The 27842-nt window shown below is 34.4% G+C and overlaps 1 protein-coding gene and 1 long non-coding RNA gene across 6 annotated transcripts in view; one reads left to right on the top strand and one right to left on the bottom strand.

The window, feature by feature from the left end:
• LOC109068518 (raftlin-like) overlaps positions 1-27842 on the top strand; it is an 86940-nt gene that overhangs the window by 26626 nt on the left and 32472 nt on the right. The window contains exons 3-5 of one of the 3 annotated variants that reach the window (XM_042741728.1): positions 10123-10300; positions 20314-20422; positions 23338-23749. In XM_042741728.1, coding sequence (XP_042597662.1) covers positions 10123-10300; positions 20314-20422; positions 23338-23749 — 699 coding nt within the window. Of the gene's footprint in view, positions 1-10122; positions 10301-20313; positions 20423-23334; positions 23750-27842 lie in introns of all 3 variants that reach the window. The other 2 variants (XM_042741729.1, XM_042741727.1) reach the window with 2 other exon arrangements.
• The window catches only part of LOC122140045, a 3736-nt gene continuing 918 nt past the window's right edge, over positions 25025-27842 (bottom strand). For 2 of the 3 annotated variants that reach the window (XR_006156768.1, XR_006156769.1), the window contains exon 3: positions 26263-27126. This is a non-coding gene — a long non-coding RNA (uncharacterized LOC122140045). Of the gene's footprint in view, positions 25593-26262; positions 27127-27842 lie in introns of those variants that run through there. The other variant, XR_006156770.1, reaches the window with a different exon arrangement.

Raw genomic sequence — 27842 nt, 5'->3', positions numbered from 1 at the left:
GTCTGTCTAAGAGCTAGAAAAGAGCATCCATGTGAATACTGCACGGCCATCACTGTGACCTGAGCCGGAACGCTTCTGGATAGCAGTTAATATTAACTACAACTTAAACTATTAATAATCATTGTTAGTAACTGAAATAAAAACATATTAACAAATCTATTAAACAATGTTATTGTTAACCAAAAAAAAAAAAAAAAACAGTAATTGAAATGAAGTTGAAATAAAATAAAATATAGATATTAGATGAAAAACTTTAAAGAAATATAATAAATTATATTTGTTAAATATATATATATATATATATAAAAAAAATATATATATATATATATATGAAATACATCATCACACACTGCGAAAAAGGACTAATACAGTTTTTCTGTAATTGAAATTAAACTAAAATAAGTGCATCTAGAAGTGGTACATTGCAACTTAGTGAAAAAATAAGTTGCAGTATTAAAATTGAAACAGAAATAGAAATATAAAAAATAATACAAGCACATAAAACTATAAAAACTTAAATTGAAATGGGGAAAAAAATGGATAAATGAAATTGAAAAACAGATAAATGAATGGACAAAATGGCAGTGTTCCCTGTGACAACCTGGACTGAACACAGTTGTCACATTTCTGCATTTAACTATTTATGACTAATATATCTGGAGAAAGCTATCTGTCAGCATTCCCATTCTTCTCAATGGCAGTCGCTCAGCTGGCACATCCAGCCCTGGTAATCAGCCATCTTTCATGCACTGTAAAAATGATTTTTTGATGAATTACAAATAAAATAAAGAAAACTGCGGTATGTTTTACAATATGTGACCATGGAGCACAAAACCAGTCATAAGATTTATACATCATCTGAAAGCTGAATGAATAAACGGTCCATTGACGTATGGTTTGTTATGATAGGACAATATTTACAACTATTTGAAAATCTGGAATCTGAGGGTGCAAAAAAATCCAAATATTGAGTATATAAGTTCTTATACAAGTTCTTAGCAATGCATGTTACTAAACAAAAGTTACGTTTTTCTACTGTATATTTATGGTAGGAAATTTACAAAATATATTCATGGATCATGATCTTTACTTAATATCCTAATGATTTTTGGCATAAAAGAAAAATCTATTATTTTAACCCATACAGTGTATTGTTGGCTATTGTTACACTTATATTTTAGTCTTTTTACTTCAAAATTTAATATTTAATGTTTTGTTTTTTATTTTTTGTTCCATTTTTTTTTTTTTTTTTGATGTTTTTATATTGTTAAGAGAGGTGTGCAACAGCAATTGCACATCACAAACATGTTTAAAAACCATTGAGGGAAAGAAGCTGGTCAATGGAGAGGTAGTAGATATGAGAGGAGTGATGGGGAGCGGATGATGGGAGAGGCAGAATGAGGGGAGGAGAGAGATTTGGGAACCGCTCCACAGCCGCAGCTTGATTCTCTCACAAAGGGTCATTAGTGAAGTAATTAACGCGTGCCGCTGTGCCCTGGGGCTCATGCGCCGACTGTGAGCAATGACTACTAATGACATAAAGCAGTCTTCCACGGAGCCTAGCCTGAAGAAACACTTCCACACACGACACTGCAAATAATTCTCTTTCATTAGGCACACAGACAAACATATTTCACAGACGCCTCACCTCATAAAAAGAAAGGTTCTTTATTGGCATCAACGGTTCCATGAAGAACCTTTAACATCCAAAAAGGATCTTTATATTGGAAAATAGTGTTGTTGGCATTTTGGTAGCAATTCGATACTTACATTTTAAAAACGGCCAATCAGAGGCTTCTAAATCACAATGTAAATAAGAGATTTATTACGCAATACTGAGATTTTTAAAAAAAAATTATAACGGTAGTTTTCACTCAGTGATCTTGCGCTGCGGGTGAACCGATAGCTTCATTGGTAATAAATATAATAAATGAAGTTATCGATTCATTTCTAAAGGAGTGCTCTTTGTTTAGATTCTGTATATAACCCAATCATAATTTAAATAAAAGTTTTATATTTCAGGCTGCAAAGTTTCAGATTGACAACTGTATTAAAATGCAGGACTTAAAATGAAATTACAATGATTGACATGGTGATAACCATAACAATGAAAATGTTTTTTTTTTTATGTGAAAATAAATCTGTATCTATGATGTGCTCATTACTAACTTTAAAATGTATCTTTTTAATGCAATGTTTGCATAATTTAATATTTGAAGGCAATGTTTAACAATATTTGATGGCTATGTACCATATACTTTTAAAAAAATAGTTACAGATTATTTTTTTTTTTTTAGTTAAAAATATTATTATAATATTGTTGTAATTATTATATTATTTAATTAAAATTGATTGTTAAAATTGGTTGGTCGTGGTGTTTTTTTGGTGTTGTTGGTATTATGATAGTATTCTTTTAGTGAAGAAAAAGGTTCTTTAGATTATAATAATTTTCTTTAAACTAAGAAAATTATGTTTCTTTTAAAGGAGTCATATGATGCGATTTCAACTTTTCCTTTCTCTTTGGAGTGTTACAAGCTCTTGGTGCGTAAAGAAGATCTGTGAAGTTGCAAAGACTAAAGTCTCAAATTCACAGAGATATTCTTTATTGAAGTTAAGAGTCAACCACGCCCCCTAAAACAGCTCGTTCTAACACGCCCCCACATGTCTACGCCACTATGTGGGAAGATTTGCATAACACCACCCAAATGTTCACGCAAAGAAAGAAGGCTCATTGTTTGTCACTGTTGCCGCCGCCGCTATGTTGTGGAGTCACTGTGTGTTTCCTTGTGAAAGCGAATCTACTTTGTTTGGCCTTCCAAAAGAGGACACAACTAGAAGTTGTGCTAGAAGTTTTGAGCAGTGTAGCGTAGAGCTAGTTGTTTGTCGTTTCTCCGATCACAAATGCAGACATAGTTTTATGTTTATGCGGCACGATGCAATGCAATGCGTAAAAAGACAGTATAAGTCAGCGCTTCTCAGTTCCAGTCCTTGCGCCCCCTGCTCTGCACATTTTGTATGTTTCTCTTATTGCTTCAGACGTTTGTTCTATTTGAACGTAAGGACCCTGCAAAGTGAATGTATATGTTCCATTCAAAGTGCACTGAAGTGTGCGAGACTTGAATTTAAATTGTATTTATTTACAGAGGTATATGATGTCACACTTGTCCGTGTGTGAAGACGTTGCACAATGCAAATCCATGAATGAATGTTCAGAAGTTAAGCAAACTTCAACAGATTTCCCCTGCTCAGGGAGTAGGGAGCAATGAACACTGTGTAGGGCCCATGTCAATGGGAACACAGTTCATGCACGGAGCTCACTTCTAACAAGCTGATTATCTGAATCAGGTGTGTTAACTAAGAGAGACATGCAAAATATGCAGAGCTGGGGGGCATGAGGACTGGAATTGAGAACTGCTAGTATTGTCATTATAATCTGTAATTATGTCCCCACTGGATGCAACAAATGCCTCATTTATAATGGGTTTTAATGGTTTTGTCTCTGCGCTCCGGGACACAAGGCATCACAGTATGGTAAGGGGTGTAACATTTCCGTCACAAGCTTGAGGTATTCGGCCAATCACAATGCACTGTATAGCTGGCCAATCAGAGCAGACCTCGCTCAGAACGATGAGCTTTGTAAAAATTGACTGTTTCAGAAAGGCAGGGCATAGAGGAGAAACAATAATGTACAGTATGTGGAAAATAATGTTTTTTTTTAAAACTTAAACCACATAAACACATTTCATTACACCAAATACACAAAATAATGTTCTTTTTAGCAACATCATATGAACCCTTTAAGAACTGTTCACTGAAAGGTTCCAGGTATGGTTCTTCTGTTGCATCCCTGTGAAAACCTGCTTTTAGAAGCTTTATTTTAAACATTGCATGTGATGTTGATCATAGCAAGTTCACCAGATCTAGTGCGAAACTTTCCCGATGCGTTATTAACACGCTTCAACACATGCATGTCGTTAATAGTCATGAGATAAATTGGCGCAGAGCCGCCTAATGTGCTGTAAAACATAAGCAGTTCCTTCCCACAGATCTTTTATTCTAACCCTGTCTCAAAGTTCATGCAAATCGGATTGAACCGTGTTCCCCAGCGGCAGAACACCGCATTCTCTCCACTACCCGAGCCATATCTCTGGGTTAATTCATTTCATACTCATTTCTTTTTAAATGCACTGGCTCATGAATGTTCTGTAACGCCAGAACCGGGTCAAAGGGCATGGGGACTCGATCACTTCGCAAAACCGAACATCGGTGAGTGGAAAGACACGGCTGTCTGATGTTTAGACGATTATTTGGTTTCTTGCATGGATGATAGTGGTCTGGAAAGAAACAGAAAAGAGCAATTTTTTTATTATTTTAATACTGCTGGCAAACACAAGCTTGTATGTGTTCTTGAGTGATCATTCACTCTCGGATGGGTCGCGTGTTAGAGTTAATGTAAAAATAATTACATTTCTTATTAATAGTCTCTGCGGCATTGGCCACAGTCTGCTGCTGTAATTGAGTTTTTGTGTCTAATGTCTTTGGGCAAGGGTTACCATTATTACTCTTACCATTATTAATCACAGGAAATAAACTTTTACCATGGCATATGACTACAGATGTGAGTTTTGCAGGCAAAATAATATTATTAAACCTGTAAATGTCACATTTCCCCCTCAACGCTTTGTTATTTGCAAATAATTGATATAATAATTCTTCCAGCTAAAAATGTCTTGACATTAATGAATATTACCTAAAGCTCAGACAGAAATATGCACTAACCAGACAGCTTTATTGCTCAGCTGTGAGAAATAATGCAGTCCTCAGATGTTTTAACCAACCAAGTATAAAATAAGTTTAAATCAGAGATGCACTAACTTTCTAAGACAGAGGGCCAAAAATGAACTTTTTTTTGAGGTGCATGGGGCAAAATTAATGTTGCGTTATTTCGTTATATAATGTATATTTTTTTTAAATGTAATATATATATATATATATATTATATGAATATATATATATATATATATATATATATATATATATAACAATTTTAATCCAATTCAGATATTGCTTTTTACATTTCAAAGAATGTTGAATGTTGTATTATATCTAACTATATTATATTAAAATATATGACATTTAAAATAAATTAAATGTTCTGACATTTACAAATGTCATTCATTTTTAATCAAATTCACATATAATTTTTGTAACATTTCATTGTAAAAATAAAACAATGCATTATGAATGTTGCATTATACATTTAAAATAAATTAAATGTTCATAAAAAATGTAAAAAAAAAAAAAAAAAAAAAAAAAAAAACATTTATAAATACTTTTTAAACAAATTCACTTACTTTTTTTGCATTTTAATGCAATAGATAAATAAATATATTTTTAAGAATTTTTACAACTAAATATATATATGCTTCAATGGCATATTCTTGTGACATGGCATAAATTTGGCCCACAGACCCTGGTTTGGGCATCTTTGATTGCAAATTTTTATTTTAAAAATACAGTATATGAGGTTACTGGGGTCTTTTTCTCCAGAAAATGAAATCTGAAAGGCTTGTGTATTTGCTCTCATTTCTTCTCATTACTGTCTGGGAGAAACAGTTGAGATATTATAGAGCGCTCCTTTGTGATTCGTCTTTCCTATGGGATGAGCTATCTCATATGTTATCAAAGGCTGATCTGCTCCGGTTCATGGGCCTGAAAAAGACTCTTCTATATTGGCTGCCACAGAATTTGGCGTTTTGGGAGTTCTTATGGTGATTAAGGCCAACTTAAGCAACATCCCAATATGTGTTTTCCCAGTGGCATGTGATAAAATTTCTTGCTTATTTTTGTCTACAAGACACAGAAAGTGCACATACCGGAGAGAGCTAATAGCATTGACTGTGAGAGGGCAAACCCAGCATGCATCTGCCTCTGGGGAGAATCTCTATTTACACACACAAAGCAAAAAATCAAATCAAACATACCAGGATTAATTATACTTAAACAGATCCAACCGCGCACGTACGGTTTAGAGGGCTTTTGTATCTGTGGACTATTTTCTCATCATTCGTTTTATCTCACGGCTTGTGAAGAAAATGATTGAGCAATCCAGGGTTATTTTTAGCTGGCCAATGATTTGCCTCAAGCGCCCTTTGCTTTTTTGTGTGTGCTATTTTACAATGGAGCTTTGGAATTACGCCTGAGAAAAGAAGAACATACATCCAGCCACAATCAGCCCTTTATGTCAGCTCCATCTTATGATTTATCTTCCATTTGTCCTTTTTACCAAAAGCCATGGTGCAAAATGAACACTCGCCGAGCGCAAAACAAGGAGGTTAAACTTGTTTTAAGCACCATTTGTGAATACATACAACACAATTGTCTGCAGTGTTTTTGAAATGTAAGTATGACTGTGATTTATAGAGTATTCCTAAAATGAAGTTACAAATACTAAAATATCTAAAAGTTCATCAAGACTAACTAACTGCTAGCAAAGTAGCATCTTTGATTATGGCTTCTATTATTTTGTTTTTTTTTTTAATAAAAAAAAAAAAATGTTATTATGTTTTTATGAATTATATTTTTTAGATATTTTTATATTATTTTAAAATTATTTTTAAAACATTTCAATATATGAAAAATGATAAACAGATGCTTCTAAGATTATTACCATTTCTTTTTTTTTCAATAAAAAATATTTGCAAAATGGCAGGTAAATTTCCTCCATTTCCTCCCCTTGCCATATTTACAGCAAAAAGAACATAAATATTGCACAATTTGCAAGAGACCATGATAAATCTGCAAGTGTAACTGGATCTGAAATTGTTATCTGGAAATATGAGGGTTTTATTGTTTGTTTGGTATTCACAGGAAGACATTTTTAGCTGTGTAACACCACGGTGCTGCTTTCCAAAACTGTTGTCGAGTCACACACACATCCGTCTTTGTCTCGGTGTAAATTTAGAGTTGTTCTAAGATTAAAAAGCAGAAGAAGGGTCTAGAGCTCGACGGCGTGACCTCGAATGACTTCCTGTTCATCTTAATGTTGAGTTCAGTATTCAAGTCGACCTCTTCCACCACATTGTGCACATGTGACATACAGTACGTGGGAGGCACAGCTGACTGTTGGACTGTGCTTATTTTGGAAAAACTCACTCCGGCAGCTGTTTGGGTTGGTTTATATGACGGTGTTTTGGGCACAGAGCCGCCTGTGAGCAGACAGACAAACTCTGACTGTTTCTCTCTCTGGGACGATTCACAAATAGTTGTACAAAGCCATGTGTCTCATTCACAAACCATCCACAAACCAACTTAACCAGGTCCAGTCTTCACTGCTGATTATTTAAGTTGAGACATTGGCTATGTTTGAAAACAAACTTACCACTCACTATCTTCAAGTGTATTTTGTAATGATAAACAATAGCATGCAACATTAAGGTCACTTTATCACAATGCATACTGTATATGTGGCATCCAGTTATCATATTGAATATAAAAAGGGTATTTTGGATTTTTAAATCAATTTATTGTAAAAAATGTCTTAAGATTTGGCAGTGTAATCAAGTAAGGAGTTAAAAAAAAAAATTAATTGTTTTTAAATGTTTTATTTTATTTCAGTTAATGTTTATCTTATTTAAAGTAACAAAAAAAGTTTTTAAAAGGTTTTACATTTAGAAATTTTTAGTTTTAGTTAAAAATAATAATCCTGCAACTAATATCAAAAAAGAAAGAAAAAGAAAAAAATTTGCACCTTTTGTACAAATAAAACAAATTTCTAAAAAGAAAAAAACAAACCAAACAAAACAAAACAAAAAATACTAAGCGACTTCATGCTTAGTTTTAGTTTAAAATAATAATCCTGCAACTAATATCAAAAAGGAATAAGAAAGAAAAAAATTATTTTCTTAGTAAGTAAGAAGGCTGTAAAAGAAAAATAAATACTAAATGAGTGACTAAATGCTTAAAAAACAAACAAAAAATAAGCTTGTTTTGCTTATATTTTTCATGATTTAAATATAAACCAATAGAAAACAAGACTTCATATTTTAAGTCTTTTTGCATCTCAAGCAAATATTTCTTAATTTATGATTGTTTAGATATTTGTACAGGAATTAAAAACAGAAAGACAAAAAATAGTCAGAAAATAAATTTTTGAAGTGAAATCATTCGCCACACTTGAAATAGGATGTCAAGTCAAGAGTATTGCATTGTGGGACACAGTATTCTGCTCAGTTGCATATTGCATTTTGCCAAACGTTATATAATCTGGGTATTGCGTGCATATATAAATTTCACATATACATACTGCAGAAATAGTGAGTTTAGTGTGCTAGCATGCTATTCCAAACACAGTCAATGTCATTCAAACATGTAAATAAGGGCCATTACAGAATTACTGTTCTGTTCAAAATGTGCACTATAGTGGGCAATAACTAAGTGTGTACAACTGGACCTCACACTAACAATGCATGAGCCAATCGTTCACGTCTCCATTAGTGTGCATAGAATGCGTTTGTGGTCGATGTCCTCTCATTAACATACTGCCGACTTGGTTGCGTTGTGAGACAGATCTGCTGTGTTGTTGCACAGCTGGGCGATTCTGACACTTTCTGCCTGTTATGTAGCATGTCTTCTCTCTCTCGCTCTCTCGATTATGCCCAGGCAAGACTTTAGATTAAAACGAGGAAGGTGTTCCTCCCACTTCCAAATGTCTGGTCACTCCACAAGTGTATCTCATTACAGCCAGAGCTGGGTGTGACTGGGCTGTCAGAAAGATATCAAAGCTCTTGTGTAAAACACTCTCATCTCACCACCAGCTAAACAATCACATTTAATTGGATTTTTCACCAGGCCCATTAAATCATAGACGAGGTTAGTGAGGCACCAGTTGCTAAAGCAACCCTTGAGTCTTTCTGGCTTTCGTCGCAAACAAACTAGCAAATCCTCCTGGAGAACCGAATCCGAGAAATGGAAAAACAACAAACTGTGCTTGACCGTCTACTGTCTGTATGGCTCAAAAGACTGGGTGTTATATTAAAGATTCATGATATAGTTGCAATGATTTGGCTGTTGATTTATATAATGCACATCTTTAGCACATATGAGAGCTGTTGGCTCATGGGGACTCGGGTTATAGGCTACCAATAAAAATATAATAAAAAACAATGTAAATATATTAAAACAAAAATTTTTATATTTCAAAAAGAATAAATATAATAATTTAACATTATATATGAAATTTAAAAAATCATAGATAATGTGGGGTTTTTTTAATAATAATTATATTTTGCATATATTAAAATGTTCTTATATTAAATTATTTTTGCCAGCAGTATTTATTTTTTCTGTTTCTTTTCAGGCTCCATGAGCTATTCTGTCAGTCAGGCAAATATTCTTAAAAATAATCTAAAATATAATATATTAAAAATAATCATTTAAAAAATAATCATAGAAGTCTCTGGTTGGTATTTTTGAAAAAAATTAAATATTTCATTTTACTGTATATTAGTGCTGTCAAATGATTAATCGCATCCAAAATAAAAGTTTTTGTTTACTTTTACATGTATATATTTATATTGATATAAATTATATTATATATAAACGTAACATATTTTTCTTAAATATATACATGCATGTGTGTGTATTTATATATGCATAATAAATATACTTTGGATGTGATTAATCGCGATTAATCATTTGACAGCATATAAATATATATATATATATATATATATATATATATATATATATATATATATATATATATATATATATATATATATAAATATATATATATATATATACTATGATATAACTGTGAATAAATATTCCTCCTTTCTTAAATAATTTTTCTCTATAAATATTCTTTCTTCCTTTACTTGGCAACAACTGTTTGGCTAAAATTGTAAAAATTATATATATAGATTATATATATATAGATATATATATATATATATATATATATATAAAATAAAAAATGTGAACAATCATAAATAAATAAATCATACTGTATATGTCATCAAAAAGCTGAAAAATATGGAGATATTTGCTGGTGTGCAGACCTGAAGGGAAGCGTGTGCGGTCCAGTGACTGCTGTTCTCACCCCTCTGTGTCCTCTGGCAGATGGGACGTCCACGCTGTGCCTGTCCTCGGTGAGGGAGCTGCCGTCTCAGCTGCAGGATCTGTACCAGCAGGGCTTCATTCTAGCAACTGTGCACCCCTTCGTCCACCCGTGCGGCCCCGATCCCGCCAGCGTCCAGCGCCAGCTCTTCCGGGCAGTGCTCATCAAAGTCTCAGACAGGTGGGGTCACAACACGCCTAATGGAAACATGACAGCTGCTTTGACATTTATTACAGGGGTAATATCTTCACTTTATGCCTCAAATCCTTTATGATGTTTTTATAGTCCTCTATAATGTTACTTTATTGCACCACAAAACACCATAATTTAGTGTTTATGAGCATTTTCCGTCCTCCATCTGATCCTTTAACTGGCTGTGGTGCTACTGTACCTTTAAGACTCCATGTGTTGCTATTGGGTTTGATATACTGTATTTGGTGCTGCCACATCCTCTTTGTACTGTAAATCCTGATTGCATTATTACTGGACTACAATATGGTCTGTGTTATATACTGTACAAGAATAATCAGTCCCACTCCCCCTACACCGCTATCTTTCATCAGTTTCTCCAGGAAGATGTGTAAATAAGTAAGAGGAAGATTTAATAACCAGATTTGCCTAAATTTACAAGGTTAGTAACATTGAAATAAGAGTTTGAAGTGCAGTAGCAAATAAACTGCATGAACAATTGCGTATTTGTTTTTGTTTTGTTTTTTGGAAGGGATGCATTAAACTGAATAAAAGTGTCAAGTGTTTAAATTTTTTAAAAATTTAAATGCTGTTTTTTTTATCATCCTTAACTAAAAATACTTGAAATAAACATTGAATCTAGGCAACATTTCTCATTTTCTTTTAGTTTAAGTCGAAGTACTAATACAACTTTAATTTAAAATGTAATTTAAAAATGAAGTAAAAAAATTAAAAGTTATTAAAAGTTAAACAAATAATTAAAATGATTTTAAAACGTATGTAGGCATATTTTAAAAATTAAATAGAAACAAAATTACTAAAACTTTAACTAAAAGTGACAACAGAAAACAAAATAAAAACAGAAAATATAAAAATGTAATTAAGATGTAATTTTAAATATTAAACTATAATATGATCAAAAATACAAAATAACACTGCCTTTTAGTCATCAAAAATCTTATAATGGCTTTGACAAAAAATGTTATCAGAAATTTCAGCTTTGAATCAAAGGAATAAATTACATTTTAAAATATCCTCAAATAGAAAACAGTTCTAAATTGTAATAATATTTCACAATATTACTGCTTTTACTGTATTTTTTGATCAAATAAATGCAGCCTTGTTGAGCTTAAGTGACTTAATTTGATGTTTTTTAGTACAGCTGCCAGCAGACGTGCTATCATTTAAATGTCATTTTTTCACAACAGTCTTTGAAATACCACCGCTAAACGATACATACAACTGCAAAAATGTCAGTCAAGCAGTGGACAGCGTAAGCCTTCATGCTGTTAGTCCAAAGTCTGTCTGCATGAGGCCAACACTTTACAGTCTGTCACACAGAGCTGGTGAAGGTTGAAGAGCGGTTCGATAATCCTCTGGCAAAACAGTGGCAGGAACTCAAAGTCACATCCACTTCCTGCCTGCAGCGCTGCTGGATGGCCGTCATACAGCGTCCAGACCGGCGTAAAGGGCACTAAGCGGGAGACACTGAGCTGACGTCCACCCACACACACCCCAGTCACATCTCCATCTGCAGGCATGGGTCTGACCCCGCTGACCTCTTAGAGGAGATTCCCTGGAGGAAGGAAGTGAGGTGATGATGTGGCCGTGGCCCATGTGAAGGCCCCTCTTACCTCAGTGCTGAGATTCAGCCTCGGATTTCTGCTGATTTGAGAGAGGAACGATGATGTAACGGAATGTGTTACTGCATAACCTGCCAACAAACAAACATACGCCATCACAGTCTTTGTTAACTTTGTTAAGTCTAATGATATTTAGAGTTGAATAGAGTTATTAGTGTCATGATGACTGTTTTCAGGTTTGAGAAGAACCTGTTTATTTGTGGCAGTATAAGCTGGCATTTCAATGAAACACAAGTAGTGATTTGTTCTAACACATTGAATAAGAATATAGATTATTGAAAAATGATTTTATCTACTGGTTGCTGATTGGAGATGTGGGCATTTTAAAAAAAAAAAGAATACTTTTATGCAGCAAGGATGCATTAAACTGATTCATTCAAAATGTTATAAAACTGAAAAAGAATGCTGTTTTATGAACATTCTATTCATCAAAGAATCCTGAAAAAATGTTTCACAGTTTCAAACAAAAAAAAAAAAAAAAAAAAGAAAGAAAAGGAATTAAGCAGCACAACTGTTGTTAACAATAAGAAATGTTTCTGGAGCAGCAAATCAGCGTATTAGAATGATTTCTGAAGGATCATGAAGACTGGAGTAATGATGCTGAAAATTCAGCTTTGCATCACAGGAATAAATTACACTTTAAAATATATTCAAATAGAATATGTTAATTTTATATTGTCATTATTTTTGTTTGTTGGTTGTGTTTTTTTTTTATTTTTTTTTGATATAATTGATGCTTTTTTGGGTGGGAGGGAGTTACTTCCTTAAATGATTTTTTTGTTTTTTTTTTTTTTTTTTTTTTTTTATGACTATAAGATGGAAAACAATTATACACATCACCTTTAACATTCAAAACAGTTAGATTCAGTGTCTAAGTAAATCGAAAAGATATTTAACAAGTATAACATATAAAATACTGAGAAAAACAAAGCAATTTAATTTACCTTTAATGACTTTATGTTTTGTGGAAATTATCCCAACCCCTGACCTCTTGTGTTAGTGAAATGTTAGGGTTAAGACCAGCAGGTTGCAGGGGCCAATGCAGAGCCCATTTTTGCACATAAATAAACCTTTAGTTTCCGATTGGGTACCGGCATCTTGTGCAAGAAAAAGTGGCTTCTGAGATGCAGTGTGGATTCTGTGCCGTCTGAACTTGGAATCTCTGAGTCTCGGAACGGCTGCAGCTCCGGGGCCGGACAGTGACTGCAAACTCAAAAGCCCTGGAATTATTCTGTTTTCATGGACGCCCCAGGAATCCTGAAACACATTCCTGGCAAATGAAGGTTTAATACAAATCATTAAGAAGGAAAAATTCCTCTCTGTATTACTGTTGATTTTCTGGCTACTCTTCTTCTACACATGAGTGTCATTTTTCACTTGAAACAGCACTTTGTGAGGGCCGGTATGAGCTTGAGCTGTAAACTGTACTGTAACATTACACAGTTCAATGGATGTCAGGATGAACTCTTGGCAGACCTCCCCTCACGTTAATGTGTCATGCACTGAAAAGCAAGAATCCTCATGCAAAAACTCATTATTAAAGGCATATACACACTCCATCACTCATCTTAAAGGAACAGTTGACCCAGAAATGACAATTTAGTTTCAAACCCATAGTGTATGCTGCCAGTTTATTTAAGTGGAACACAAAAGGAGACATTTTAAGAAAGCTAGACACTCCTTGTTTCTATACAACAACAACAACTTACAGTGACTGTCAAAAACAGCTGGATGGTTTAGCTAAAGAATTATCACAGTATTCCTATATATTTTCACATATATATTTATATAAAAAATATATATATTTTTTAGAAATAAGTTAAATACAATAAAAACTGAAATACTGAAAAACATTAACATTAAAAAAATTAACAAAAATTTCAGCTAATGCAGGTTGGATTTATTTGATCAAAAATACAGTACAAATTGTAATATTGTGAAATATCATTACAATTTAAAACAACTGTTTTCAATTTGAATTTATTTTAAAATGTAATTTATTTATGTGATGCAAAGCTGAATTTCAGCTTCATTACTCCAGTCTTTAGTGTCACATGATCCTTCAGAAATCATTCTAATATGCTGATTTCTGTTTATTATCTATGTTGAAAACAGTTGTGCTGCTTCAGATTTTTGTGGAAACTGTGATACACCTTTAAGATTCTAGAACAGAACATTCAGAAGAACAGCTTTTGTTACATTATGAATGTCTTTACTGTTTTTTTTTATGATTTTCATATGTTTTTGCTGAATAAAAGTATTAATTTCCTTAAAAAACATTCTGACCCCAAACGTTTGAATGATAGTATATATTTAAATATTTTATTATAAATATATCTATATAAATGTATGTTTATTGTTTATTGTCAATGTTTTTACAATATTTAAATTCTATAAAAAAATGTGAAAAATCAATGATGCCAAACCTGGATCTAAATGAGGGGCGGGGATTTTTTTTATTATTATTGAGTAGTGACTTACAGTATATAGCGTCTGTTCCTCACACAAAGCTATCGGATGATTTGTAGTTGTATAGACTACTTTTATGGTTATTTTTTGGTGTTTTTGTCATTTGGGAGCTCCTGTTAACTGTATAATTTTGTCATATGGAAAATGGCAGTGTGCAATATTCCTCTGAAGATTCCATTTTGGGTTCATTGGAAGAAAGAAAGTCATATGAGTTCAGAACAACATGAGAGTGAGTAAATAATGACAGAATTTTCAGATAAACTCTTCCTTTAAGAAGTCATGCTTCATCCATAGTGTAGGCGTGACATTGGGATGATGTGCATGTGTTGTTCATAGTGAAGACTTCAAGAAACCAAGAGCAAAATGAGAAGAAAGAAGATCAGACTTGGATTCTGTCATGTGTGCGCGTTGGGAGGAATCATAGTATCGAGGCGGCTGCCAACCTTTGATGGCTTCGGCAAAGCTGCCTTGCTTTATCTTTGGCGTCTGTCACCGTGGAGACAGTTGCTCACATCAGCAGCGGCCCTGAGGGATAAACCTGTGAAAAAAAGCAAGAGAGAGGCGAGATATCAAACAGGGCACAGCTCTACTCCTCCCCTGCCAATCCCAGCAATCACAGAGGAGAGGGAGGAAAAGTGCAGATGAAAGAAAACCTTCATGTAGCCATTCCTCGTTCTCCCAAAACAAACAGACCCAAAAACGTCCAGAGGAGAAGACAAGAGAGCTGAAGAGGGGACGAGGAGGAGGAAACAGAACAAAATCAGAGATGAAAGAAGGATGTGTTATGTAAGGAAAGCTTAGTTGAAAGTTATTTTTGGTGTTATGTGGTGGTTGTTTGTTTTTTTTGGTTGATCGGCTGGTAGTCCATTTTGATCAAGCTAATTAAAACTGGTAGAAGACCTTCTAGAGGTAAATGTTATAGTTTCATCTCAGTGATGCTTCATCTTTACAAGGATATAGAGATGTAAAATGCATATGAAGAGGGGTTCAGATCTTCAATGCCGAGGTTGTTTCTGAAATGCTCTTCAAGTCAAATTTCTTTGTAAAGCACTTTTCACAATACACATAGTTTCAAAGCAGCTTCACAGAAAGCCATACTGTTATGTCCTCTATGTGTTAACACTGAACAGTTATAGGGCTATAAATATTGTAACTATAATGTTGTCTAGCACATCAGTGCCGGAGGGACTTGAAAGTAAATAAGGGATTTGGACAATAGCTGATTTTGTTGTAAGCAAGAGAAAATTGTTAGAAAGTACCAATACGATTTGGTCGTCTTGCGTGAAATATTGCTGGTTGTAAAAAATTCTGATGTGTGCTGAAAATTTCCCAAATGTAATTAATAAACAGTCATTTGATGTTGAGAAATACAGGGTATTGCCTCAATTTCAGTTAGTAGCGTCAATTTCAGACAGAATAATGTAATGGTGTTCTTTTACGTGGTTAAAAATGACTTGTATCGGGGTAAAGATTTTGGTTTGAAATTAAAGATATCAGGGTAAAGATGTTGGTTAAAAAAAAAAAAAAAACTTTTCTTGTGCTAAAGATGTTGTTTAAAAATTACTTGTATTGTGGTAAAGATTTTGACCATATCGCCCACCTCTAAATAATTTAAACAGGGAGCTGACTCAACACCTGTTGTTGTTCTAGTATAGTAGAGAAGCTACAGAGGAGATGGGATGGAGTTCAGACATCAGTCAACCACATGTTCCAGTGTTTAATATTCACCCAGTGTCTCTGGATGCAGGCCCAGCTCTCCCACATCAGGATTAGCCGCTGTGTGTGGAGCTCATAGGTGACATTGCTACAGCTCCCCCTCCGAAACTCACCCAAACCAGACGTTACACCGCTAAAGCAGGAGCTGCTCCTGACTTCTGGCCCGTGTAGACGCAGACATCACAACTGGAGAAGGAGAATCTCGGGATTAGCATCGGCAGGCCAGTTTTAAAGCGATTTGCTGGGCATTACTTATAACCTAGCGGTGAATGTGTGCGGTAGCTGACTGTGTTTATAATTCCAAATGTCAACTGTCAAGCCCCCCATGTTCAATTTTAGTTACAGTTCCACTTCACTGACGAGGGTGGGTGATTTATGCATCATTTTTTGATAATTGCAGAGCACCTCGCAGGGGTACCGGTACAGACCAGAAACCATTAAGGCCGATATGCTTGAATAACATTATTCATAGCTCGGTAAATAAGCTGACATCAAGAAAGATGTGATCCATTATTAATGCAGTGATTAAAGATGGGGATACCTAGGTTTGATGGATCCCATCGAAGGTTGTTGTCATGGCAATGCCACCGAGAATTGCACACACACACAGCTAGATATAGCCTCCAGACCCGGAAACACTGAATCTGACAGCACCAGTGATATGGGCATTCCTGTGGGCATTGATAGAGAGAGGTGAAAACACACACACACCAACTAAGATGATCCGCAGGCAAACAGGCGTTTGCCAACAGTGCAACCCAGCTATGTCTAAGATCCGTGTCTGAGAGAAACCTTTGAGCGAACCGTTTCTGAAGGAAGTCTAGATCAGTGTTGCTTAAAGCTTTTTATTCCCAGAAGCGGCACTCCTGCGAGCAAGCAGCTGGATCTTTTCTGTCAAAGTTACTGCTGTTTAACCCGCTAAAGCGTTTCCACAAACAGCCTCAGCGCTGCCAAGTACTGTGGATCGCTCTTCTGTAGGTGCATTAAGCCTGTAGGAAAGAAATATCACAAATGTAATCTCTTTACAGGAAAAGTTCATGCAAAAGTGAAAAATGCTGGTGTATTTTTTAGTGGAACACAAAAGAAGAATCAGTACATGGTTCTTTTGAATGAAAAAGCTCATAGTGACCACAGGATGCGTATGGTGACTAAACAGAAAGTTCATTTCTTAAAATAAATCATTTGAGATCAAATGTAGAGCAAATGGAGAAGTAGAGAAATAGAAAGCTGAGGTCTCCTGCTTCTCACATTTTCTTCCTCGTGTTTTAATAGAGATCCAAGTATGAGTAGTCTCAGGTTATCTCATAACAGACCACAGGAACCAGTTGAGTCCTCTGCACAATGTGACTTTGCTGGAGCCTGGAATTGAGCTGCTGGTTTCGTCTGGCTGGAGGAGAACTGGCCCCCCGACTGAGCCTGGTTTCTCATGAGCTGCTGGTTTTTTTCTGCCTGGTTTCTCACAAGGTTTTTTCTCTATTCTGTCACCGATGGAGTTTTGGTTCCTTGCCGCTGTCGCCTCTGGCTTGCTTAGTTTGGGACACTTAATTTCCAGCAATATCGTCAACTATATTGCACAGATACTATTTAAACTGAACTAAACTGGATGGTGACATCACTGAATTCAATGATGTATCAGCAACATGTGGTCAGCAAAATATAAAACGGATTAGAAAAAAAGGTTCCAAAACATTCCAAAATTTTAATTTGTCAAAAGATCCACCTACAAACCTGTCAATCATGTACTGGGTTATAAAAAGTGTTGTTCAGATTTTCTATTTTTATTTTGAAACCAAGACCAAGACTCCATATACTTGATCATAAATACAGTGAAAAAAGTTATAATATAAAATGTTATTGCACTTTAAAATAACCATGTTTTATTTTAATATATTGTCAAATGTTATTCTAGTGATGCGTAGCTGGATTGTCAGCATCATTACTTCAGTCTTCAATGTTACAGGATCCTTCATAAATCATTCTCATATGCTGAGTTGCTGCTCAAGAAACTTTTTTTTTTTTTTTTTTTGGATAATGTGATTTTCTATAGAATTCTTTGATTAATAGAAAGTAAAAAGCATTTTTTTGAAATACATATCTTTTGCATATAAATGCCTTCCGTTTCAATTTTGATCAATTAAATGCATTTAATGCAATAATGCAAAACTGGCTTGAAAAATCTTGAACATTTCTTCAGCTTTTTGCTTTTTTGCGTTATCACAAGTGATTACAGGACTGCAAACTCGCAATTGCTCAGATGGTAGGCAATCTCCTTATTTATATTACAAAATTCACCAACATGTCAGGGGCCATGATTAATTGCAAAAAAAGCATGTTTTTCCTTTTTTATTGTTGTTAATCACACTAAATTAACTTGTTAAATAGACAGGCCTTTCATTCTGCCGCTCATACGCTGCTCAGATTTGTTTATCTTCATGTTAAAGCCAGACTGCAGCATCCAGTCGTACGTGCTGCAGGAACACCATGAGGGGAATGTGTTCAGGCAGCAGATGGCCGTGTGTTGGCGGGAAGTGTGAATTCATGTGTGTGTGTGTGTGTGACAGAGGTGAGTCAGGGCCCTGCTGCGCTGTGACTTTGTGGTTGGATAGAGCTCTGGGTTAGTGGGTTTAATCTCTGTCCCAAATGTGACATGCACACAGACGATGGGAAGAGAAGACGCTGGAATGGGTGTCTCAGAGATCAGCACCTCACTGGGATCTCTGCATGGTTCCTCTGGAGAAAGAAGAAAAAAAGAGCTTTTGAGATTGGATCACTCATAATAATAAAGAGATAAGCATGCCCCCAACACATGCCGTTGGTCGAGTCCAACACCACACTCTCAGAAAAAAAAAAAAAAAAAAGATACAAAAGCTGTCACTGTAGTGGTGCATTTTAACATGTTGCATCATCATACTTTTTTACTCCTAAAGGTTGCATGTTAGTACCTCAAAGGAATAGTACACCCAGAAATGAAAATCTGCTGAAAATGTACTTACCCTCAGGCCATCCAAGACGTAAATGAGTTTTCATCAGAACACATTTGGAGAAGTTTAGCATTACATCACATGATCAGCTATATAGATCCTCTGCAGTGAATGGGTGCCGTCAGAATGAGAGTCCAAACAGCGGATAAAAACATCACAAGTAATCCAGACCACTCCAGTCCAACAGTTAATATCTTGTGAAGTGAAAAGATGTGTGTTTGTAAGAAACTAATCCATCATTAAGGTGTTTTAACATTAAACTGCCACTTCTGGCCAAACTCCATAATAACACTTCCTCCAGTGAAAAAGTCCATCTCCTATTGTACTCTCACTTCAAAATCCACCAGCGTATTTATTGTTTAGAGTTGTCTCAGACTGTTTTACATATAATTATGCATTAAAGACTTGAACTTAGATAGAAGCAACGGTTTATAGTTGAATATACCTTAATGATCAATTTGTGTTTCTTATAAATACACAGCTTTTCTCTTCACAAGATGTTAACTGATGGACTGGACTGGAGTGGTGTGGATTATTGTGATGTTTTTATCAGCTGTTTGGACTCTCATTCTGACGGCACCCATTCACTGCACAGGACCCACTGGCGAGAGAGTGATGTAATGATGTTTCTGATGAAGTAGCAAACTCATTAACACCTTGGATGGTCTTAGGGTAAATGTTAAGCAAGTAAACTATTCTTATATATAAAGATGCATATTAGTTCCCAAATTATATACTTTAGTACCTTTTGAAAGGGTAATACCCCATTGAAAGCTTTTGTACCATTTTTTCTAAGAGCGAGCAGGGAGACTTTACTAAACCTACAAGTATTTTACTTACAGTTGACTCTGCATATTAAACTGGGATTGGAAGTATTTTAACATTGAATAAATGACACACTTCACCTTTAACAATGCCCAAGGAAATCACCTCGGAGACAGAAAGCAGAACTCAAGTATTACACCTTCTCATTTAGTGCAAATGTGTCTTTCTACTGCTCATCTCTTGCCAACGCTGTGCAAAATGTTTCCAATAATAAACCTTGTGAACAGATGTTCTCCATCTTCTCACTAACGTTATGTATAATCAGGTTGCTAAAATGAACTTTTTCAAGTTTGTCGGTGATATATCGCTGCTCTGCACCTGTTTAAGGGTATGTTTGACACTAAACCGGTGTTCCCCTCTCTCTCTTCAGCTGGGAGAAGAATCCGGCAGACTTTGAGCCTTACCATCTCAAACTGGAGGAATGCATGTCTGCAGACCAGATTCCCACCACAGAGCACATCCAAGGATACGTGAAGAAAGTAAGAACCTACTGTTTAGCTTCTTTGGAGCACATAACTGTATCATGAATATTCAAATCTGCTCGCACATAATAAAATGTTGCCAAACATTTCTGCCAAAACTTAATAAAGTTATCAGTTCTGCCTGAAACCTGTCTGCCCTGCTGTTTACTGCATGTAAGGTAGATATTAAATGGATTTTTTTTTCACTGAGCTTGTTGCAATGCACTATGGGATTGACTCCTTCATGAAGGATATATGCAGTGCAGCTTTAGAATATGGCCCAAGCCTAATTAAATAAACTCTTATATTGATTTTGTGATTGTGATATTTATTAACTATATTCTTCTCCAGTGTCATTTTACCTTTAATGTTTCTTATGTTTTTTTTATTATTATTATTATTTTTAATGACTGCAACAGTTTAATTAATTTCTTCTAAGGCAGTCTTTTCTGGGTTGACTAGAGAGAGATTAAAACTGTAACAAAAAAAAAAAAATCTCAGTACAAATAATTACATTCATTCTCGAAAATAAAAATAATTATCAAAAAAAAAAAAAAAAAAATACTGCAAAAGAAGGCCTTATAAAAGGTAGCATAATCCTACTTTTGGAACATCCTTTGTGTGCCTTAAAATGCTGCCTATGTAGGAAGCACACTAGGTTCTGGAACAGAGCAATTGTTACCAATACAAAATCATAAATTAATATGGCAACACCTTAAAACCATGTAAAATGCTTTCAGGATCTTTCTTTAAAGTTGTCCATAATGCAAAATACCACAGTCACTATGGTATTTTGATGGTAATATTTGTAAGGAGTTCTTTGTTCTATAACAGGAATAAGTATTTGGACAATAGAAAAAAAAATGGTGTTTCAATTGGCTGAAAATTTAGCTTTGATCACAGAAATAAATTACATTTTAAAATATATTAAGATAAAAAAAAATATTTTAAATTGTAATAATATTTCACAATGTTTACTGTATTTTGATCAAATAACGCTGCCTTAGTAAGCGTAAGAGACTTTTAAAAACATTTACAAATCTTACTGACCCCAAACTTTCGTCTGAACTCTCCCTGTAAGTGTCTATATACTTCTTGGAGATCACATACCTGATGAGGTGTGTCTGTGGTGCACATCCGGGCGCAATTAATCGCCATGATCCATCACGACAATGATCCTTCCCCCCGTCACATCAAACTCGGAAATTATTCAGTGCCCCTTCACCGACAGAGGAGCCCGGCGAGAAAAAATGGCTTCTTATCTATGCAATTTCATTTGCATCATTGTTGCAAATATAATGACAGGACTCCCGGCGTCAGCGTTCAATATGCATTAAACAATGCAACTGGAAAGGACAGGCCTGTTCCCGGTTTAATTTTAGAGAAAATAACCTGCGCACCTCACGGAAACTGATTCGGCTGGTGTGGGCGAAGATAGTGGTGGCAGGCCTCAGGCTGGCCTTTATTAAAGCAGCATAATGGAAAATGGCATCATTAGCATTCCTTGACAGTTAACGATTCAATTTGGTTTGATGAGAATTCAAATATTGGCTTCCAAACGCGAACTGACAATAAAGTGGTAGATGCTCGACTGATTCAGGATGCAGAGGGCAGTCGATGGTGGACCGCTGCCATTGTAATCAGCGCTTGCTAATTTCAAATAGCTTATGGTGTGGAAGAAAGAAAGCCGCTTTTGCAATATATTGTTTTGAACTGCATTTTTTATGTTAGGGTAATGTGGCATATCAATCGTTTTAATGTTCCGCCAATGAGGAAACTGGAAACTACTTTTTTTGAAATGAAACATCTTATCTCATTCAACAACACAAACACTATGCTACGCAAAGCCCTCGGTGCTCTGAGAGGTTTATCTGCTCATCCAAGTTGACAAATTTTGCCCAACATCAATAACATCATAATAATAATAAAACCAAATTGAATCATTAACCGTCAAGGAATGTTAACATAAAGTAACATCAGATTTCAAAAGATCTGCTTAACTGGACCAACATGTACACTACCGTTCAAGGATTGGAATAAATAATATTTTTTTAAATTAAAAAAAAAAAAATTCTCTGATGTTCGCCAAGGCTGCATGTATTTGATTGAAAATACAGTAATATTTTTAAATATTTTTACAATTTACAAAATAATCCTGTCTTCAGTGTCACATGATCATTCAGAAATCTTGGGGCTAAATTATTATTATTGCTTATTGATAATGGTTCCAATTATTATCAGGGTTGCAAAACTGTTTTTTAATTTTTTTTTTTGGAAATCATGATGCATTTTTTTCAGGATTCTTTGATGAACAGAAAGACCTGTTTATTATTAAACTGTTTTCAACATATTTCTAATTTATAATAAGAAATAATAATAAGATTAAGATAATAATCAGAAATTGAGCAGCAAATCAGCATATTAGAATGATTTCTGAAGATCATGTGACACTGAAGACTGGAGTAATGATGCTGAAAATTCAGTTTCGTAACACAGGAATAAATTACATTTTAACCTATATATAAATTGAAAACAGCTATTTTGAGTTGGAATAATATTTCTCAATTTAAAAAAAAAAAATGTTTTAAAAACAAAAAAATGTTTCGTTCCAAACCGTTCCAAACTTTTGAACAGTAATTCTTTTCCCACATATATAGACAATAATTTGTAAATTTTCATGGATAATTCAGAGCTGCAATTCTGTCTTGTGTGCGAAGGCTTTTCATATGTTAATGACTTGCGGTTACGTGCTTGTTTTGTTCTCAGAGCACACGAGTAAGACGGCTTAAGGATTTCAAGTTGTTTATTGTCGGCTACAATAAACAATCTTATTGTTTAAGCAGGATAAACCAGACCAGCACGGAAATTCATGTTGTCTAAACTGGCAAGCAAAATATATAGTCTTACTCTGTTCATATCTCTCTTCTCAGCAGATCCAGGACGCTGCGGATCAGGGCATCATGTTTGTGGGCTTCATCCAGGAGCCAGCTGGCCTACGCCCACACGTGCTACGGCACGGAGAACCAGAGGAACCCTCCCTCTCCCTGCACTCCAGCCCCAGCTCGCTGCACGGCTCGGGGCTAACACCCAGTCCCAGTCCCCTGGAGGAGACGGAGCTGGGAGACGATTCCGGAGCGGAGAACGAAGGGAAAAACAGGGGAGGTGAGGCTCTGAGAGAAGACGTGAAAGCTTCTGAAGGTGGAGACGGAGGAGATGATCTCTCTGTTGAGAAATCAGGATCTGGTGAAACACAGCAAGGAGATACACTGACACACAACAACAACGACACGGCCAAAATCGCAGACACATCCGAGAAACCCAGCAGGTTGGCCCTGACTAAGAGTGGTGGGTTGATCGTCTTTATCCTTTGATCAAACGAAATCTCACATAACTACATTACGAAAATGAAAGAGTCTTTTAGTTCCAACATATGATGCTGGCCAGGGCTGGGTGATTTTTCAGTATATTTTTGATAATATTCAAGAAAATTTCACCAAGGCTGCGTTTATTTTTGATTAAAATTAAACTTAAATTGTGAAATATTATTACAAGTTAAAATAACTGTTTTCTATTATAATATATTTTTAAAATGTAATTTATTTTTGTGGTGCAAAGCTGAATTTTCAGCACCATTAGTGTCACAGTGTCACATGATCCTTCAGGAAATCATTCTGATATGCTGATTTGCTGCTCAAGAATTTTTTTTTATTATAATCAATTTTTAAACAGCTGTACTGCTTCATATTTTTATGGAATCGGATACATTTAGTTTTTCAGGATTCTTCGATGAATAGAAGTTCAAAAGAACTGCGAACACTGCAAAATCTTGACTGTTTGTTTTAATCAAATTAATGCATCCTTGCTGAATAAAAATACAAAAATTCTTACATACGTACACATATATACATATACATATATATATATATATAAAATACTGACCCTACAATTTTTAAAAGTTGTGTATGTATTGCTATTTTCTTTATGATTGAATTTGCTTACTAAATGGCTTAAAAGGTGATTGAAATGTTTCATTTAATTAAAAAAAAAACAGATTAATCTCTAGTTTAAAATAATCAAAACGTATTCAACACTCAATGAGTATTTAATTATTTTCATTTTAGAGAAATGAGTAGACAATCAATTACAAATTAAATTAAATTGAATCACATTATTATTTTGAGTAACTGCATATCAATATTTGTCCCAAAATGATTATAATTTAAAGAAATTAGCATATAGTTTGTGGCAGACAATTAATCTAATAGACATTATAAAAATTGCCTTTAGAAGTCAACGCATTGTACATTTTATTTCCACATCACTTAACATAATCCCATAATTTGTTCTTGTAGTTTGTCATTTTTTTTTTTTTTTTTGGAGCAGATAAATGTTTTGATTTTTTTAAACTGGTCTAAAGACACTTCATTGATCAAATAAAATACATTAAAATCACAATATTACTTAATTTAAGTATTGACAGCACAACTTTTTAGCGAATATATCGCCCGACCCTAAAGCTAGCAGTTTTTCTTAAAGTGGTGATGACCGTTAAAAAGGTCAAAACTCATTTGTCTTCTGGGTATCTCACACTGTGAAAGCATCTCACTAGCCTGATTTTGTCGTTCTTGTCTGAAGAAAAGCATTGTCACAGAGTTTAAGCAATGCTTTGACGTATGGGATTGGGCAGACTTGGCATTTACAAAAACCCACACAGCGGGTGCTAGATTAGGCTTTGTTCACCCCTCTTTTTCCACCAGTAACCAGATGGCAAACCTCATTCCCAACATTAGCAAGAGAGCCTTTTTTTTTTTATGCAAAAACTGTGGCATTGTGCACGGAGATCGCCGTACCATGTGAATGATGCATGCTGGGATTCTCCATCTGGATGTGGAAGTGACTTCGTCAGCAGTGGAAGTATGCTACTGTCGCCACCGGTGGCCTCACGCTACACCAATTTTTCTCATTCAGCCACAAAATGACAGCTGCCAGGAGTCCTTTGCACAGCGCTGCGTCTTTATGACTTAAATATAGTCATTCCCTGCACAAGTCCCTCTAATGCTCCGGGTGAACATCTATAAAACATAATGGCGCTGGTCAGCAGTGTGAAATGCTCAGAACGCAGATGAGGTCCAGGTTTGTCAGAGGGTTCTCACATTGCGGCGTGCAGCTGGAAAGCCTTGAAACCTGCCTTCAGAAAGGAGAGACAAGATTATTTGTATAGTTCATTTCATGCACAGCAGTAATTCAGAGCTCTTTACATAGTACAATAAATATTAAAAGGCCAGTATTCTGGGTTAATCTCGCAAGTTACATTTTAAACCAATATCAAAAAGAAATAAGAATGTGAAAATGAAGTGTATTGTAAGACCATTAAAAACGTGTCATTGTTTTAATTAGAAGTTGTTCAGGTTGTAGTCCCAAATTGTGGAAAAGAACTTAAGCCGTAGATTTCTTTAGGAATTTCTAAAAATGAATAAAAAAAACAATAATTTTTGTATGCAAACGATTTGAAATAAAAGAAAAAGAGGACCAAATGCACTGCAGTATAATGGTCAGGGATATTACAGTCAACTAAAACTAAAACCATAAAAATATATGTTCATTACTTCAAAATAAAAAATTTAAATGAATGAAAAAAATAAATAGTTAAAATAAAATAAAAAAACTATTTTACTTAATTAACAACTAACTAATTTAGTTGAAATGAAGTTTCAACTCAGAACTTAAATATCTATAATACTAAAATATCAACTAAAACTTAGAAATTAATAAAAACTGTAGACATTTACAAAAAAACTAATAAGATGGCCAAAAAACACAACAAAATTACTAAAACTTTAAAAATAAAAAGATACAAATTCATTAAAAATATATTTATTTATTTTTATCAAAACATGAAATTGTTCAGTAACAAAAGCACTTCCAAAAGCATTCATTTTTTCTCCTTTTCTTACTATTAATTCCTATACCAACACAATGCTGAAATGTCAAAGAAAAATAAATAAATATATAAGTAAAAGAATCCATAATGATTAAACATAAGTATAGAAGATTTTACACAACAATAACAAAATATAAATTATAAATAAATAAATAAATAAAGGGATTACTTAAGTGCCTTTAAAGACATTCATTAAAAATAGTAATAAAAACTAAAATAGTATTTCAAAGCTACTAAAATAGCACTAATACATGTACTGTAGTTGACACATTTTCCAGGAAATTAACTAAATATGAATTGGTTCCACTGATAGCAATGTTTTTTCAGACCATGTTCAATACTGTCTGCATTGTTTTAACACACGATACACTGAGGGAATCCAGCAGAAAGTAACAGCAATGCTAAAATAGATACGCAGTCTTGATGTGCTTCGAGAATTTGCTCCTTTGAGTCAAAAAAACATCTATTTATATCTGAGCAGTAACTTTGGCAATCAGCTTGTGGGATGCAATCCACATCCGAATATTTCCATAGTTATGGGCTCCAGTGAAGACGGAGGTCAGGACTTGTGGGGTTGTGTTTGTGTGTTGATATGATGCAATTCAAATGTGGATTAGGCAAACACTTGATGACATGTCGCGTTCCTTGGCAGTGCTAACTGCAGATATCCAGCGGGTTTGACCTTGTCAAAAGGGTTGATCACATAGAGCTTGGAGGCCTGTAACAGGGTCGTTTGTGTGCTTGTTTCCCCACTAAACGTCCCACGCTTCACCAAAACCCTCTGGAAGTTAGAGAATGTGACACACTTTCATGTGTGGAGAGCATGACTTTGTGTCTAATGAACTGCAACCAGCCAGTTTTATTTAAATATGTGCAACTTTAATACAGAAAGAAAGAATATTTTTTAATTACTTTCATTACAATTAAGTCCCATTTCCCTCCACAAATTCTGCAAATTAATGCAACTTTTAACTGTAAAATGTTATGACTGATGAGATAGAGCTGATAATTTTGAAACTCAGACATTTACTTTTGTTTACACTAGATTTAGCTTATTATAAAAATAATGTTGTGGTAGTGATGATATTAGCATTTGTTAAACCATGAGACTTTGATAGACAGCAGTTTTTTATATTATTATATAAGATTTATGACAATATTACATGTCATATTACATACAAGTTATTAAATCATATTGCAAAGTGCTTTTACATGGACAAAAATACTATATGGTGCTAGTATTTAAAAAGCCAGTTTTATTTAAATCTATGAATAAATACAGATTTAATATTTAGGTGGATTTAATCTAAACATCTCACCTAAAACTTTTTCACTGTCTCTGCACCGTAAAAGAAACATGTTGTTTCTTTCACATTTCTGTTCTTAAATTCTCCAAATTAATACGTTTTAACTACAGAAAAAAAAAAAAAAAAAAACACTAAATATGTATATATATATATATATATATATATATATAGTAATGCAATAATTTAAATA

This window comes from Cyprinus carpio, chromosome B16, assembly GCF_018340385.1.
Source record: "Cyprinus carpio isolate SPL01 chromosome B16, ASM1834038v1, whole genome shotgun sequence".
In the NCBI taxonomy this organism is placed as follows: Eukaryota; Metazoa; Chordata; class Actinopteri; order Cypriniformes; family Cyprinidae; genus Cyprinus; species Cyprinus carpio.
This window is presented reverse-complemented; position numbering and strand designations above follow the sequence as displayed.